This window comes from Alternaria arborescens, assembly GCF_004154835.1.
Source record: "Alternaria arborescens strain FERA 675 chromosome Unknown contig_1, whole genome shotgun sequence".
In the NCBI taxonomy this organism is placed as follows: Eukaryota; Fungi; Ascomycota; class Dothideomycetes; order Pleosporales; family Pleosporaceae; genus Alternaria; species Alternaria arborescens.
Genome location: NW_021167856.1, coordinates 574,208 through 589,270, shown reverse-complemented (window position 1 = coordinate 589,270; position 15,063 = coordinate 574,208). Strand labels below are relative to the sequence as shown.

The 15,063-nt window shown below is 52.0% G+C and overlaps 8 protein-coding genes across 8 annotated transcripts; 4 read left to right on the top strand and 4 right to left on the bottom strand.

Moving 5' to 3' along the window:
* Positions 1 to 75: 75 nt before the first annotated feature.
* Positions 76 to 1,316, top strand: AA0111_g225 (Endopolygalacturonase; the record flags this gene model as incomplete). The annotated part of the gene is made up of 3 exons (XM_028648000.1): positions 76 to 753; positions 806 to 1,020; positions 1,070 to 1,316. The coding sequence occupies 3 exons, from the start codon at positions 76 to 78 to the stop codon at positions 1,314 to 1,316; spliced, it is 1,140 nt and encodes a 379-aa protein (XP_028512141.1).
* A 962-nt stretch (positions 1,317 to 2,278) lies between these two features.
* Positions 2,279 to 3,032, bottom strand: AA0111_g224 (hypothetical protein; the record flags this gene model as incomplete). Its single annotated transcript, XM_028647989.1, has 2 exons — positions 2,279 to 2,483; positions 2,533 to 3,032. The coding sequence occupies 2 exons, from the start codon at positions 3,030 to 3,032 to the stop codon at positions 2,279 to 2,281; spliced, it is 705 nt and encodes a 234-aa protein (XP_028512142.1).
* A 1,064-nt stretch (positions 3,033 to 4,096) lies between these two features.
* On the top strand, positions 4,097 to 5,758 carry AA0111_g223 (hypothetical protein; the record flags this gene model as incomplete). The annotated part of the gene is made up of 1 exon (XM_028647978.1): positions 4,097 to 5,758. The coding sequence occupies one exon, from the start codon at positions 4,097 to 4,099 to the stop codon at positions 5,756 to 5,758; it is 1,662 nt and encodes a 553-aa protein (XP_028512274.1).
* A 1,233-nt stretch (positions 5,759 to 6,991) lies between these two features.
* On the bottom strand, positions 6,992 to 7,920 carry AA0111_g222 (hypothetical protein; the record flags this gene model as incomplete). The annotated part of the gene is made up of 5 exons (XM_028647967.1): positions 6,992 to 7,313; positions 7,365 to 7,430; positions 7,481 to 7,562; positions 7,615 to 7,752; positions 7,905 to 7,920. 5 exons carry the CDS (start codon positions 7,918 to 7,920, stop codon positions 6,992 to 6,994), a joined length of 624 nt encoding a protein of 207 aa, XP_028512275.1.
* A 425-nt stretch (positions 7,921 to 8,345) lies between these two features.
* On the top strand, positions 8,346 to 10,430 carry AA0111_g221 (hypothetical protein; the record flags this gene model as incomplete). The annotated part of the gene is made up of 3 exons (XM_028647956.1): positions 8,346 to 8,358; positions 8,415 to 8,664; positions 8,714 to 10,430. 3 exons carry the CDS (start codon positions 8,346 to 8,348, stop codon positions 10,428 to 10,430), a joined length of 1,980 nt encoding a protein of 659 aa, XP_028512140.1.
* A 205-nt stretch (positions 10,431 to 10,635) lies between these two features.
* AA0111_g220 (putative 26S proteasome regulatory subunit) lies at positions 10,636 to 11,836 on the bottom strand (the record flags this gene model as incomplete). Its single annotated transcript, XM_028647945.1, has 2 exons — positions 10,636 to 11,513; positions 11,563 to 11,836. 2 exons carry the CDS (start codon positions 11,834 to 11,836, stop codon positions 10,636 to 10,638), a joined length of 1,152 nt encoding a protein of 383 aa, XP_028512273.1.
* A 243-nt stretch (positions 11,837 to 12,079) lies between these two features.
* Positions 12,080 to 13,396, top strand: AA0111_g219 (NADH-ubiquinone oxidoreductase subunit; the record flags this gene model as incomplete). The annotated part of the gene is made up of 4 exons (XM_028647933.1): positions 12,080 to 12,204; positions 12,257 to 12,306; positions 12,358 to 12,420; positions 12,474 to 13,396. The coding sequence occupies 4 exons, from the start codon at positions 12,080 to 12,082 to the stop codon at positions 13,394 to 13,396; spliced, it is 1,161 nt and encodes a 386-aa protein (XP_028511686.1).
* A 192-nt stretch (positions 13,397 to 13,588) lies between these two features.
* AA0111_g218 (hypothetical protein) lies at positions 13,589 to 14,950 on the bottom strand (the record flags this gene model as incomplete). The annotated part of the gene is made up of 1 exon (XM_028647922.1): positions 13,589 to 14,950. The coding sequence occupies one exon, from the start codon at positions 14,948 to 14,950 to the stop codon at positions 13,589 to 13,591; it is 1,362 nt and encodes a 453-aa protein (XP_028511685.1).
* Positions 14,951 to 15,063: the final 113 nt, after the last annotated feature.

Genomic DNA, 15,063 nt, shown 5'->3' with positions numbered 1-15,063 from the left:
CAAGCATGTAGGCCAAGCAACCAAGCACTTCACTCACTCCTTCAAGCTTCTCTTCAATATCAAGCATCTTTCACAATGGTTGCCTTAACTCTTGGTATCTTCTTCACGTCGCTGGCGGCGTCTGCTGTTGCAGCTCCGGCCCCAGCCATCACTCCTGCACCCAAGCCCGAAGTCGTGAAGCGTGCCTCCAGCTGCACTTTTTCAGGCTCCAACGGAGCTGCTGAGGCTTCCAAGTCACAGTCATCATGTGCTACCATGGTCCTTTCCGACGTTGCCGTCCCTTCAGGCACAACTTTGGACCTCTCTAGTCTGGCTGACGGTACTACCGTCATCTTCGAGGGTACCACCACCTGGGGCTACTCGGAGTGGAAGGGTCCTCTTCTTGACATCCAAGGAAAGAAGATCACTGTCAAGGGCGCTGAGGGATCTGTTCTCAACGGTGATGGTGCTCGTTGGTGGGACGGTAAGGGTGGAAATGGTGGAAAGACCAAGCCCAAGTTCTTCTCCGCTCACAAACTGACCGACTCCACCATCACCGGCATTACCATCAAGAACCCTCCCGTCCAAGTCGTTAGTATCAACGGCTGCGATGGTCTTACCATTACAGACATGACTATCGATGCGTCCGACGGCGACAAGGACGAGCAGGGCCACAACACAGATGGTTTCGATATTGGCTCCAGCAACAACGTCATCATTGATGGCGCTAAGGTTTACAACCAGGATGATTGCGTAGCTGTCAACTCAGGTACCGTAAGTAATGACGTGAGATTGCGGTATTCGCACCTACTGACAAGTCGGCTAGGAAATCACCTTCAAGAACGGCCTCTGCTCCGGTGGACACGGTCTATCCATTGGCTCGGTTGGTGGTCGTGACGATAACACTGTCGACACTGTCACCTTCTCCAATTCCGAGGTCACCAAATCTGTCAACGGTGTCCGCGTCAAGGCTAAGGTTGGCACAACCGGCAAGATTAACAAAGTCACCTACGAAGATATTACTCTGTCCGAGATTTCCAAGTACGTTTTCTCAAAGTTTCACCCATTGCCAAATTCTAATACGTTCCAGGTATGGCGTTCTTATTGAGCAGAACTACGATGGCGGTGACCTTCACGGTGACGCGGACACTGGTGTCCCCATCACCGCCTTGACACTTGACAACGTCACTGGTGGTGTTTCCAGCAGTGGCTACGACGTCGTTGTCACCTGTGGCAAAGGCTCTTGCACAGGCTGGACCTGGACCGGTGTCGACGTTACTGGTGGTAAGACCTATGACAAGTGCTCCAACGTGCCCAGCGTTACCAAGTGTTCGTAAGTGCTTGAAGGTAATCAGGGCCTTGGGTGGAAATACCTGAGTTTGGCTGGGTTGAGATGATGCACAATTCTCCTGGAATCTGGCATGTTGCTTGATCCTGCAGTCTTTCCTTGTGCTGCGCTGTAAATATTCGCTTCTTCTTTCCAAGATGTTCGGAAAGGTGAGGGCTTTGAGTCCTTCTTGAATCTCATTTAGCCAATACACACCTTCCTACGAACATGTTCCCTCGCTCAGTGTATCGAGACTTTCAGTATGCCGGGATTGGAACCAGACATGCACGATGGACCATGGATGGCGATCTTTCCCCGAAGTTCTGACGGGAGGCACCGTACCATCTACAGAACAGTTGGAGACAATGTGGTTCATACTGCGAAGAGTTGAAATCGAGAGTATGGTGCCACTGCCAACGTCTGGTTTGTTACTGTTATGCCGGACTTTCGACCAAGTAGGGAACAGCGATGACGTAGCGTGAGGTTAGCGTACTGACCAGCCTCTCTTTTTCATTCTTCACGCTCGCAACGCGTCGTAGAAGCTCTTGGAAATCGACGCTCAGTTCAGGACCCAACGGTCCTCGGTGATTTGGATCTTCCATCCACCCAATCGATATAGCGTGTGGGGTTCTCGTAAAACACGACGGTGGTGGCTGCAGTGGTTGCGCCGAGCCCTGCCTTCCAATCTTGGAGGCTTTTAGTTTACCTAGGCATGACGCGAGGGTCCCAGCAGCCACAACCAACCCATCGCTCTTCACACATGCCACATTCCTCACGCCGCAAGATTAATGCACCGAAATCTGGAAACGCGATCGCCTTAAAGCACACGTCAATTGTAACCTCGCACCTTGCACATATGCTAAATGATCTCTCAAATGAACCAAGAAACTACAAACTCTTATCCGGCTAATGCAAGTTCGCATGGCGTCCGTCCTCCAACCCCTTCCTCCCAGCAATTTGTTCGTTTATTGATCAGCGACTCAATGCTTCCTGCGATCCAAAGTACTTTACTGTCTCCGCTACGAGCCCCGCGACCGCCATAACCTCGCTCTTCGCATCTGGTGTGGCCTCTTGCAGCGTCCGACTCAAGCGCTTGAGGTTTTGGATTTGCAGCTCGATGCTGTGTAGACTGGAATGGATAGCGAAGCTCAGAGTCTCTGTAGGGTCTAAATCACAGCTGAAACCATCTGTCAGCACAATCGTGTTCGCGTCCTACAGGCACGTACCTGTCGTCATCTCCATCTTCGAACAAGCTGTCATCTTCGACTTCAGGGAGAACTTTAAACTTTAGATCCCGCGGCTTGGCCCTGAAACAAGCGTCGTTCAAGGTCGTTATCTGATCCAGCAGGCGGTCCAGGCTTCGCGATGCAGCATCCACGACCTCCCTTTTGCGTGAATCGACCCTGGCTATACCCTCAATGTTCGCAAGATGAGCCCACACCCGCAAATCGAAAGAAAAGGCTTTAGTCTGTTCAACTATCTTTTCAAAAGTGAGGTCTTGAGGCTCTGCTGCTTCAACGTCGATGTATGGCGCGCATGTACTGCTGATTTGGTAGAGCTTGTTTTGAATTGTTGCATATTGGTACTGAAGCTGAGGTTGTGCAGTACGTGATCTTGGACTAGCGCTTGGGCTCCTCTTTGGCGCAAAGGTGGTGCCGCTCATGGACAAGGGAGGATTATCTTGGTGGATTTCCACCTTGATGCTTGGCTTTTTCTGGTGCTGCATCTTTCGCTCATACACGACAGTTGACTGACTGGGTAAGATTGGCTCGCTGGTCAGATCGTACCTGTCGACTGGAACAATCCTCGGGCGCACCTCCTGTGTGTTGTACCTTCGTTCTGGTTCTCTAGGTCTTCTGCTCGCATCTGAACTCGATCGCGTCCTTCCTGTTGTTTCAAATACAGGAACGCCGAGTCGGTCAGGCGTAGGTTGATTGGAAGACCTTGAAAATGAGGCTGTACCATAGCGGCTGTCATGGTAAAGTTTCATCTCTCTTTCGCGGCTTCTCCGGTCCCATCTCGTCTTCTCTTCTATGTGATCGACATAGCTTCCTGAACGCGACCGAAGGTGGCTCGGATGTCGATCATACTCATCGATTTCAGCTGAAGATGGTGCCATAGTGTAGGATTGAGCCAGGGGAAGAGATCAGTCACTCAAGAGCTTGTTCTGTGGCGCCAGTCGAGATGCACCAGTGTTGATGGCAAGGTACTACGGGGATAACAGGCATGCGTCAAATCTTTCTTCTTGCACCGCTCCCCATTGCAGAGGGAATCTTTGAGTGGGGTCAGAAAGTCAACAGAATCAAGGAGATGGAGGAATTTAGGCTCATATGATTAGTGCGACCTAAACACCTGAACAGGAAGCCCAATTCTGACATCGTTGGGGGCCGTTGGGGGCTGAGTACCACCAAACGGTGACCTCATCCTTGTGCAGTGTGCTTACAACCAATCTCGCCGCGATACCCCACACCAATACCGACGAGCTGAACGTTCGCATTAGTTCAGCCGCAATATTTCATGGGTCATGCTACCAACTATCTAATATCCTTGGCTACTCTCTTTTGATCCATCACATCGACCCGCCTCTGCTCGACCTGGCACTCAGTACCCACATTACATTCTAGACGACACCGTGCGTTATAACATCTACCCTCAGTAGCTGCATGTTATCGCGATCGAGCTGCGCATAGCTCAAAGGTCCTTTCCGCCTACTCCGCGTGCGCTTTGCGTCATCGAAATTACGTACCAACTACGTCTTCAAGATAACACGGCAGTCATTCTGAATACGCCATGGCTGAAGTGCTGGCTACTATCTCAAGTCTTTATACAGCAGTAAAGGCTCTGCACACCTTTGCACTGCAAATCAAACAGTGGAAGCTACTGTCTGAGCGACTTTTCGACATTGAGGAGGGTCTTGAATTCGCAAGAATCTCTCTTGACAACTGGCAATACAAGTACGACATTCAGATTCATCGACCCAATATTTACACTAGAATTCTCTTTGGAAAAGAGGGTCATGAGCGCGTAACAGCCACAATCGGTACTATCAACATAATCACAAGGAACGTCAAGAGCGACATCAGCCGAATCAGAGGCCTTGCTCTCAAAGTTGAGCAAGGGCGCACCTACTATGGAGAAAACCAGGATATTGGTCACGAAGAACGAGTCAAAGAATGCCTCCGAAAGATACAACGCAAGAGTACATGGTCGCGCAGATTTTTCTTGAGCGTTCTGGGGAAATCATACGACCTAGAGATGCGTCTCAAGCGGCTGAATCAGAAGCTCGCCACACTGGAACGCCTTTCTGATTTCTACCTCGAAAAAGAGCACGTGGAAATTTTCTCAGAGATTGAACGGCTCCCTGGGCGGCACCTGATCATCAGGGCCGGAGACAGGAGGTCAGACACGATTGAGAGCCAGTTACTAGATGTTGTTCGTGCCCAGAAAGACGCTGAGCGGCTTCATCGGTGCAGCGCATTGAGCCATCGACTGCACATCGGCATTTCAGTTCCTCGAGTTCATAGGCGCGACTTTGCGTTTTTACTCAGTATGCATGGAACAAGCCACGAAGTCCTTGTACAGCCCGTTACCATCAAGGCCGTCCACGATCCATCCATGGTCGCAAACGACCTCGCCACTGCCCTGTCAACTCTTGCAAGCAAGACGCAGGATAGTTGCTACATGGTACCAACTTTGTCTACATCGGCAGGTTTCATCGTCAAGAATCCGCCGACAAATCTCCTCTGTGATTTGGAATACAAGGAGCCTCTATCGAGTACGATTCGCGACCAGAACGTCTATCTTGGCTCACAAAAACTATACTCGCAGGATCAAAACGCGATAGCAACTGGCGTCGCGCAAGGCTGTTTCCGATTGATAGGGAGCCAATGGCTGTCTTTCCTCGATTGTTCGAACATACGCTGGCGCAGGACCAAGGATGGAAAGTGGATCAGCATGCTAACCGCAGCGCCTGGCCAGTCATTGACGACGCGCACCTTGGAGAAATGCTATAAAAGCAACCGTGAGAGAAGAGACAGTCGCGACCTCTCCAAACATATCCAAATCTTCCGCATCGGGCTCGTTCTCGCGGAGATGGCGCTCAAAGCGCCGTTCTCACACATTGATTTCGAGACTGCGACATACACGACGAAGCTGTACATCAACGATGGTGAAGAGGTCAGTGCCCATGAGGTCGCATCGCAAGTTGACATGAAGAGCAACATTTTCCTAGGAAACATGGTTTTCTTCTGCCTCAATGTACTGCAGGACAACAACGCCATGGCTGAGAGGAGCATCGAAGGTAGTTATTTCCAACATGTGCTCAAGCAAGCAGAGGAGCTCGAAAGGATCCTTGGGTCTGACAGACGAAGAGGTGGCTTAAGTCCAGGCTCAAGTCCAATGGGAAGTGGTTCAAATACCCCCAGATCAGCTGCAAGCGCATACGTGTATTGATTTTCGTGGAATTCGAGGGGCGGCCTAAGCTACTTAGACTCATCAATGGAGTTTCTGCATTGACTGAAGTGAACGATGTTTCTATCCAAGTGATCGAGATTTGCTGACCTTGACTTGAGGCGCTGGTGAGAAAAATGCTTCCCTTGGCAGACAGACAAGAATCTCCTTGTAAGGAACTAGATACAATCACTTGATCACGACAGACCCACCAGCATATTTCGTCTCGTTTCATATCGTTACGCTAGCTCAGCCGTGAGCAACTTCACGAGATGTCTTGCGTGCCCCTCCCTCAACATAACCCAGGCTTGCCCCTCCAAGACCACCCCGCCGCGCCCCTCGCACCTTTGCCCCTCATCGTTCTGCCCCTCTGATAGTGCTGTAATCTACGCCTTGTTGTAGTTGCCGTTTTTGGTAGTGGGAATCTGCAGTGAAGTCTGCTACGTGCGAGAAACGTCACGACCCCATTGACAAAAACATGGACCATTTGCGGAAAAGTGATACAGAAATCAGCCACGCGTCGGAATTATGGTTGTGTATTACCTTAGCAGGTTCAAAAATTGATGCGCGGTACACCATAATTTCCTCCACATATTAATGTTGTGATTCCAAAAAATATGATGAATAGCGACGCATGTGCAACACTGCAGACAAGCAAAAAGCAAGGCCCAATCACCCGCATGGCTTGCGCAGGCGCAAAAATTCAACTGTCCCCTGCCAGACTCGAACTGGCGGCCTTGGGATATCTGCTGTATTCTAGCAGTCATATATGGTAATATGAGACCCACGTGATAACCAACTACACCAAGGAGACGGGAAGTCGCTACACCAAGCGATGATGGAGCTGATTGATGGAAGATTTAGAAAGAAAGTTCTATATATTGAGAGGTTTGCCATGGAAAACCGACGTCTGAGTTGCCAAACTTGGTCGTTGTGGTTGGTGGGGCGGATAAGAAGAGTTTGTTGGATGAGGGGCACCAGGGGGTTGCAGGACTAGTGTTAGTGGCTGCAAACCAAGGCGGAAGATGGCGAACCATGGTCGGGAACAACTAGATTTGCCTTGGAGAACATTAGAATTATGCCGTATCACGTTAAGTCTACATATCTGTACAGAAAGACCAATCGTCCGTATTACAAGCACTGCAACACACCTCAACGCCTCGTGGCGACGTAGACTCCGCGCAATGCAAAAACGCCGGTAGCAAATCGACAGCCCAAATCTTTCGTTTGACTCGACTACGGCCCAAGTCGTTGTCCACCGTCAGGAGTCCTATTGCTCAGCGGCACGCTCGTAGTTGGGAGCACGCCGTAGCGGCCGTATGTCTTTTGGTCGACACTGACGTAGTGCGGTAACCTTCCGAGCAGGTTCAGTTTCGTCTCAATCCATCTCAAGATCTTCTCGTGTGGTACAAGGAACTTGATGTATCCGGAAGCCCAGAGGTAGCCGAGGCCTGCACCGCACAGGTGGCCCACAAGACTGACGTGCGGGATGAGTATGCTGGTCAGAACGATAAGAATGAGTGGTGTGGTCCAAGTTGGAATCTTGTAGGGTCCGACACTGAAACCGATTAGTTACAATCGGGCTGGGGGAGGGAAAGTGTGATTGTACCTAAAGTAGGGGTTCGCCTTGTGTGTCTTCATTACTTCGGCTGATAGCAGGAGGAACACCCATACGCTGTCTCTGTTAGTATGTCCTCATACACGGATTACCTGGAATTGGCATACCTCGCACCCATGACCGAGGTATTACTCCTCAGCACAAACTTCTCCAACAAGGTGTATACGCCTCCTGGTATGGTTCCGAAAGCTGCCACATGGTCAGCTTGAACTTTGTGCATGTCACCCCGGATATATCTTACGCCCGGTGAAGAGCGCCAGCGTGACTAGTGTCCCGTATTCGGACTCGAAGCGCTCGATAAGTGGTGTTACGGCGAAGAGGTTGAAGATCATGTGGATGAAATTCCAATGGAGCAAGGGAAACAAGTTGAGTCGGTGCACTACAGGTATATTCTATTAGCTCTTCGTCTTCTTCCCAGCTCCGTGACTTCCGCGCCTGCCTCGGTCATGGTACGCCTGCGCCGCAACACATGGCAACAAGACAAGCATTGTAGTTGGCCTCAATCCCCCGGTATTAACAGAACAAACATACTCTGCGTCAGATCCATCTTGGCCGGCTCCAAAGCCCCAAAGTCTCTAATCCACGGAAACGGAATCGTCGCAACCCATAGTCCTACAATGGCCGCAACTAGCAGCTTTGTGCAGAATGGTAGGCGCAGGATATACGACCGTATCCGCGCAGGGCTTATCTGGGGAATCGAGGTTATAGGCATCGTCGTCGCGAGCACGCCGAGTGTTTAGGGTGGTTGTTATGCAGGCGCGTTGTGTTGTGCTAAGATGAACAGACTGGAAGATTACAATGGGACTAGGGTCCAGGGTCGACGGGGCGCTAGTGACGATCCTCCCGCTCGAGTCGACTTAGCACCTTCCCAGACGGATATGTGGGATGCTGGGCAGAGGGCAAGGACACAACTCGTTTTCTGCTCTCTCTCTCTCTCTCTTCTCCTACATGACGGGCGACTGAGACGTCAACATGGCTCTTCTGTGTGAGTCTAGCTCTGGGCGCGCATGACATGGACCGACCACTAACAAACACGTGAAGCCTCGATACTGGCGCTCCGGCAGGATAAACGCCTACTCAAGCTACCGCCCTACCTTTCCGCGCTCTGCATAATCATTGGTATAGGATGGCTCCTGGTACTCCCCTTGAATGAATACTCGCGGAGGACATATGTCTCTGAGAATGCGCTCCTCCCGGGACAAGTACATACCTACTTTACCGGCAGCGAGCACAATGTCTTTCGAGCCTATCGCCATGAGGTCCATGGATTGATAGATAAGCCCGTCGCAGAGTGCGCATGCAGACTGGAACTTGCAAACCTGAAGCTGACTATGCAACAGGCGCTCACAGCGACTCGAAGCCATCTTCCGTGAACAGAACCTCAAAGTCGCAACCCAGCACTACAATTACACCGTCTCGAATCGGACCATCGCGAACGAAAACGTCTATGCTATCCTCCAGGGTCCCCGCGCAGACGCAACCGAAGCCATTGTTTTGATTGGAGCATGGAAGAACATGGCAGACGAGGTCAACAACTCTGGCGTCGCATTGGTTCTCACATTGGCGCGCTACTTCAAGCGCTGGAGTCTTTGGAGTAAGGATATCATCCTGCTCATTCCTGGGGATAGCACTATCGGCTCGCAGGCCTGGGTTGATGCCTACCACGAGGGACACGATACACGTTACGTTGAGAGCCTGAAGATCAAGAGTGGTGCATTGCAAGGCGCTGTCGCTGTAGACTATCCCGCTGGTCCTTGGGGTCATCGGTACGACAAGCTGCATGTCGTATACGATGGCACAAACGGCCAACTCCCCAACCTGGATCTGTTCAACACTGCAGTGCAGATTGCCTCCGGTCAGATGGGCATCGGCTGTGTGATCCAGCGCATGTGGGACCACAAGGACTCCTACAAGGAACGGCTTCAGACCATGCTTCGAGGTATGCTCTCGCAAGGCATTGGTCACGCTACTGGGCCTCATTCATCCTTTATTCCATACCACGTCGACGCCGTTACCTTGGTGACAGTTGGGGACGGCTGGCATGACGAGATGTCACTTGGAAAAACCGTCGAATCGCTCTTTCGAAGCCTGAACAACCTCCTCGAACATCTGCACCAGAGTTTCTTCTTCTACCTTTTGCTACAAGATAAACGCTTCGTCAGCATTGGCACATATCTCCCCTCGGCAATGCTGATCGCCATCAACTTCAGCATCGCGGCAATGGCGTTGTGGGTGAAGAGCGGACGTACCACAGAGCCTGTCAGCAACCCCGCTGCCACAAAACCCAAAAAGGCGTCAACCGAGAAGTCCTCTTCGGCAGACACCAAGACAGTCGAGAACGAGACTACCAAAGACGAGCTCAAGAAGAAGGACACTGACTCTAAGATGGAGCAACTAGAAAAGAAGGAAGAATCTGCATCTAAACAGCCGGCCACTGAGCTCGTCGAACAAGACGGCTCCCTGGCTGTTGTCCCCAAAGCCAGCACGACGATAACAGAACGTCATCTCCTCCTTCCCCTCGTTCTCGTCCTCACAGCCCATGCTTCCGGCCTGATCCCCCTATACCTGTTCAACAACTGGGACGCCGACCACCTCTCCAACCTTTTCCTCACAGCCAGCAATCTAACCACGCTCGCTCCACTCATCATAACCTTTCTCTTTTGGTGGTCTGCCCCCGACGTGCTGACACCGCAAGCCCTTTGTCTGCTCCAATGTTTCTCCCTGCTACTGCTAGGCATGTTCCTTGCAGCCCTGGCAACGCTGAACTTTAGTTTGAGTGTCTTGGTTGGGGTGCTGTGCGTGCCATTGAGCTTTGTACGCAGGAGTAACAATCGTGGGATTACTGGAGTGCAATTGCTGATGCTGGCCATGCTGAACCCTGTTCTGGTTATGCAAACTATAACGAAGCTGCTAGGAGCCAACCTAACGGATGTTCTTGTGCAGAGCGCGATTGGGTGGCATGTTTGGGGCATGTGGACGCAAGTTGTTGTCTGGTTGGTTTGGTTCCCTGCATGGCTTGCGGGAGCCGTGGTGGTTTCGACTGGATTCTGGGAATAGAAGTGGACTACATGGTAGATAATACACAAGTCATCGAGTGCAATGGAGTCATAAGTCTTTTCATTCGTTGACCGTCTATGGCCACTACCTATGATTACATTCAACCGCGCGTCTTGCTTATAGTCGATGCATGCCACCTGTTGGAAGTGGAGACGACGTGCTCTAAAAGGCGTATACCAGTGACCTGTTGCGAGATGATCCTCGTTCAAGCAGCCCAGACGTCCTTTCCTACACCCTCGATCCAGTTACCTAGCTGGTTGACACTGGCGTCCCACTCCTTCAACCTTGTCCTCATGCCCTCAATCTGCTTCATGTCCAGAACCTTGGGCTGCACCCAGTTGATACGCGCAATCTCGGCAACCTGGTCGATTTGACCCTTAAGTAGTCCCAAGCTCAGCGCCTTCATGATCAGGTGCTCAATCTCGTTTGGTTGTACCTTGGTCTCGTGCGAGATCTCGGAGAAGGTCATGGCGCGGTCGTGGGGTGGGCGGCGGAAGACGGTCTCTGTGAGAGCGGATAGCGAGATCTTCTGGTAAAGGAAGGTCTGGTGCTCCTTGAGAAGCGGGACCTTGGTAATGTTGTTGGAGAGCACGTCGTAGGCCATCAAGTCGCCGCGATTGAAGGCGAAGAGAAGATCGCGAAGCCATGCATGTGGGGTGTTGACAAGCGAGTCGAGGATGGGGTGTAGGAGCAACTCTCCAAAGTTGTAGATGGAGTCTGAGACGAGGGCAGCGATGCTAAGGTCGTAGGCGCGCGACTGGCGTTCGCGGAGTTCTAGGTCGTTGAGGTCGACGCAGGCGAGGAACAGCAGGGCGTTCTTGTAGTATGCAGCGAACTCGTGCTTGGACTTGTAGTATTCTGCGCTTGCTCGGTAGAAAGACGCATGCACAACGGTTTCGACTGAGTCAAAGGTATCCAGTATCTGTTCACACTCGTCTAGCTTCTTCTTGGCTCCCTCCTCATCCTTTAACCGTAGCTGTATGCTGGCGGCGGCGACTGTGGCGTATACGTAGGCGTCTTGTGAAGCGGGCTTGTTGACGCTCTTTGCAAGGTCGTTGACAAAGGTGAGGCGTTCCTTGTCGTCTGTGAGGGTCAGCTTATGTTTCTGTCTACGACGAAAGGACCATCCTACCCTTGTATTGTGTAGCTGTGTTGAGCCCCAGGGTGACGAGCTTCAGCTGGTTGATCTTGTTTGCGAAGCTCTTGATGAAGGTTTCGAAGAAGGGTATCCGCTGTTTGGCGCTCTCTGGGTGGTCGAAGAATTCGATGAGCTTGTCGGTAAGCTCGTGCCATAGCTTTCGCTCCCAAAAGTCCTCAAAGGCGATGAAGTATTCCTGGAGTTCCTCGGGTGCCTCGTCCCGCGCATCGCCCAGAAGGTTCGGAATCGTGTCTGTATCCATGGCCATGGTTGTTGCGTACGGGATTTTCGATGGGGTGAGAGGGTACGGGGTCGAGTTCGGGGTCGGAGGAGTGAAATGACGAGAGCTGGGCTGTTGTTGGAGGGCGGGACTCTGTTGCTGTCATGGCGTTGCGGCGGAAGCTACGATTAGCGCATAGCGCCAAGGCCATCAACCACGGACGTCCAGACATGGCAGCCGCCTCGCAAGAAGCTCCATTCGACATACCAGCAGCCATTGAACGCCGCAACTATGCTGCCACTCCGCTGCGCTCGGTCGCCAGTGGCGCTGTCGGCGCAAATGCCCTTGAAGCGTGTCGCCAACCTGTCCACCTCCGTCTGCCGACAACAACTCAACTCGGACGTCAGGATAACTAGGTCCGCCCGACTGCACCCTGCGACGCCAAAACGAGTGCTGACAACGGCATAGGACTGGAAAGCCGATTCTGACTGTCTCCGGTGGACGATCCTCGCTCGGAGGTACGCCGCGACCCCTACCCGCCTGCTAGATCAACACTCACACACACGCAGGATATACCGCGACTGTTTTCGGAGCTACTGGATTTCTAGGACGATACATTGTGAACCGATTGGGTGTGTGCACGTCATTGGAAAGCCAGAGTGCATTGCGCTAACAGCACGAACAGCCCGTTCAGGATGTACAGTGGTAGTCCCCTTCCGCGAGGAGATGGCAAAGCGTCACTTGAAGGTCGCCGGAGACTTGGGCAGAGTCATCTTCGTCGAGATGGACCTCCGAAACACTGCGTCCATCGAAGAGAGCGTGCGACACTCTGACATTGTCTACAACCTCATTGGTCGCGACTACCCCACCAAGAACTTTGACCTGGAGGACGTACACGTCCACGGCACAGAGCGCATCGTGGATGCTGTCGCCAAGTACGACATTGACAGATTTGTTCATGTCTCATCTCACAGCGCACGCTTGGATTCACCATCCGAGTTCTACCGCACCAAGGCTCAGGGTGAGCAAGTAGCACGCTCCATCTACCCAGAGACCACCATTGTTCGCCCTGCGCCCATGTTCGGTTTCGAGGACCGTCTTCTCCACCGTCTCGCTTCCCCCTCAAACATCATCACCTCGAACAACCTGGAAGAGCGCATCCGCCCCGTCCATGTCATCGATGTCGGCATGGCTCTTGAGAAGATGCTGCATGACGACACCACTGCCGCTGAGACTTACGAACTCTACGGCCCGACAGAGTACTCCATGGCTGAGATCAACGAGCTCGTTGAGAAGGAGGCCATGAAGCCGCGTCGCCATGTCAACATTCCCAAGCGCCTCCTGAAGCCTGTCGCACACTATGCCAACAAGCTTCTCTGGTGGCCCATCCACTCTGCTGATGAGGTCGAGCGCGAGTTCATTGACCAGATCATTGACAAGGATGCAAAGACTTTCAAGGACCTGGACATTGACCCTGTCGAGTTGAAGAGCTTGACCTTTGAGTACCTCAAGGGTTACCGAAGCTCAAGTTACTATGATTTACCACCCATGAGCGAGAAGGAGAAGAGGGAAGAGAAGAAGTATCTGCACGTTCTTGACGATCAGTAGACGGGTTCAAGCATGGCTAAGATTATGGAAAATTTTGTAAATATCTGTGCCCCTATGCTGGGCTGACATGGTCTGTAGAATCGAGATTTTTCCTTTGTACCTTGTGCTTCTGACGTGTTCAAGGTATTCGTAAATTTAGAGTGGGGTATCGTTGCGCTAAAATGCTATCATAAGACACTCTCGGTCCTCTCTTCAAAGCTTCGTTTCCGCTAACCTTTCCAAATGACTCCTGAGTAACGCTTCAGTACTCTCCGGGTCATCCTTACCCCTGCGCTCGTCCCAATGCCGATAGAACTCAAGCACTACTTCTACAGCAATGAGTGCGATAATCGCCCATTCGAGTCTCAACCCGTGTTTCTCACTCAACTGCTCTCTCAACACACTAGCAATTTCCTGAGCAAAACCAATCTTCTCATTGAGCACTTTGATTCGTACCCCAACATCCAGGGCGCGTCCAACTTGATCGTAGTACTCGCCCAAGCCCAGCTCGTGTCGCGAATCCCAGAAGATGTCGGGCATGCTGTCGGTAAGCTCCGAGTAAAGGTTTAACTGAGCACGGAGAGACAACAGTTCGCCAGTTTTGCGTAGGATAAAGGAGCGTGTAAAGGGGGCGCTGCGGCGATGAGAGATGGTTTTGGAAGAGGCAAGCATGGCGGGGATATCGCGGGTTGAGTTTTGGTAGGCTGACAGCAGAGTTTCTAGAACGGCAAGCTTGGTGCTACGAGCGAGACCAGAGGAGAAAGCTATTTTTGCCAAGACAGTGTCTACTTCGTGACGCTGGTCGGTGGGGTTGGTAGACTCATCGGGTTGAGATGACGTTGGGTTGTCAGACACTGGCTCTGCTTTTGTGCCGAGGACGATGGTGTCGCCGACTACTTCGCTAGTTTCTTTGCTGGGGTCTTCGAGGTAGTCCAGGTCTTCGGTTTCGAGCAATTCGAGATGTGAGCCTTCAGCTGCTGCTGGTAGCACTTGGTTGACCAGCTTCAGTGCTTCTCTTTCCCGGACATTCCATGTCACTACCGTGCCAGAGGGAAAGATGAATATGTCGCCTTGTTGGAAATCCTTGACCTCCGACGGTCGTTCGGAAGTCTGAATATGTATGACCTGCGGGTATAAGCCGGTCTGGAAGGGATCGAGCTCATAGCCCTGGGCTTTGACAAGCCGAGCGGCAGCAGTAATGTCGTAGGTTTCAGCCGCACAGTATGCAGTCACCGTTTTGGTTTCAGCGTCCGGATCTATGAAGCGTGTTCTTCCTCTTGACTTTACGAAAGCCCGCGATCTCTGTGCCTCAACCGCAATACTCCGCAACGACGTCTTGCCAGCATTCTTCCGGGCGCCCTTGCGATTTGCATTTTGCTGCTTCTCCTTTACCGCCTCTTCTTTCGAGACTAGGTCCTCCTGCTTTTGACCGAAGTCGACCTTTTTCGCATATTTGCTAGTTGTCGAGAATAGTCGGCCTGCGGGGGTGCGCAACAACGGTAGAGTGTTTAGCGGAAGGCGCGCGGCAAGACAGCGTGTCAAGGCATTGGACACGTAGCGTTGGTAAGCCGTCATGGCCAGCGCAAATCTGTCTCGGACATAGTTTCCAGCGGCGAGCAATCAGCGGAGGCGATGAATCTTGAGAGTGGTGGAGCATTTGCGGAGAGCTAGACCCTTGCAAGTCCGCG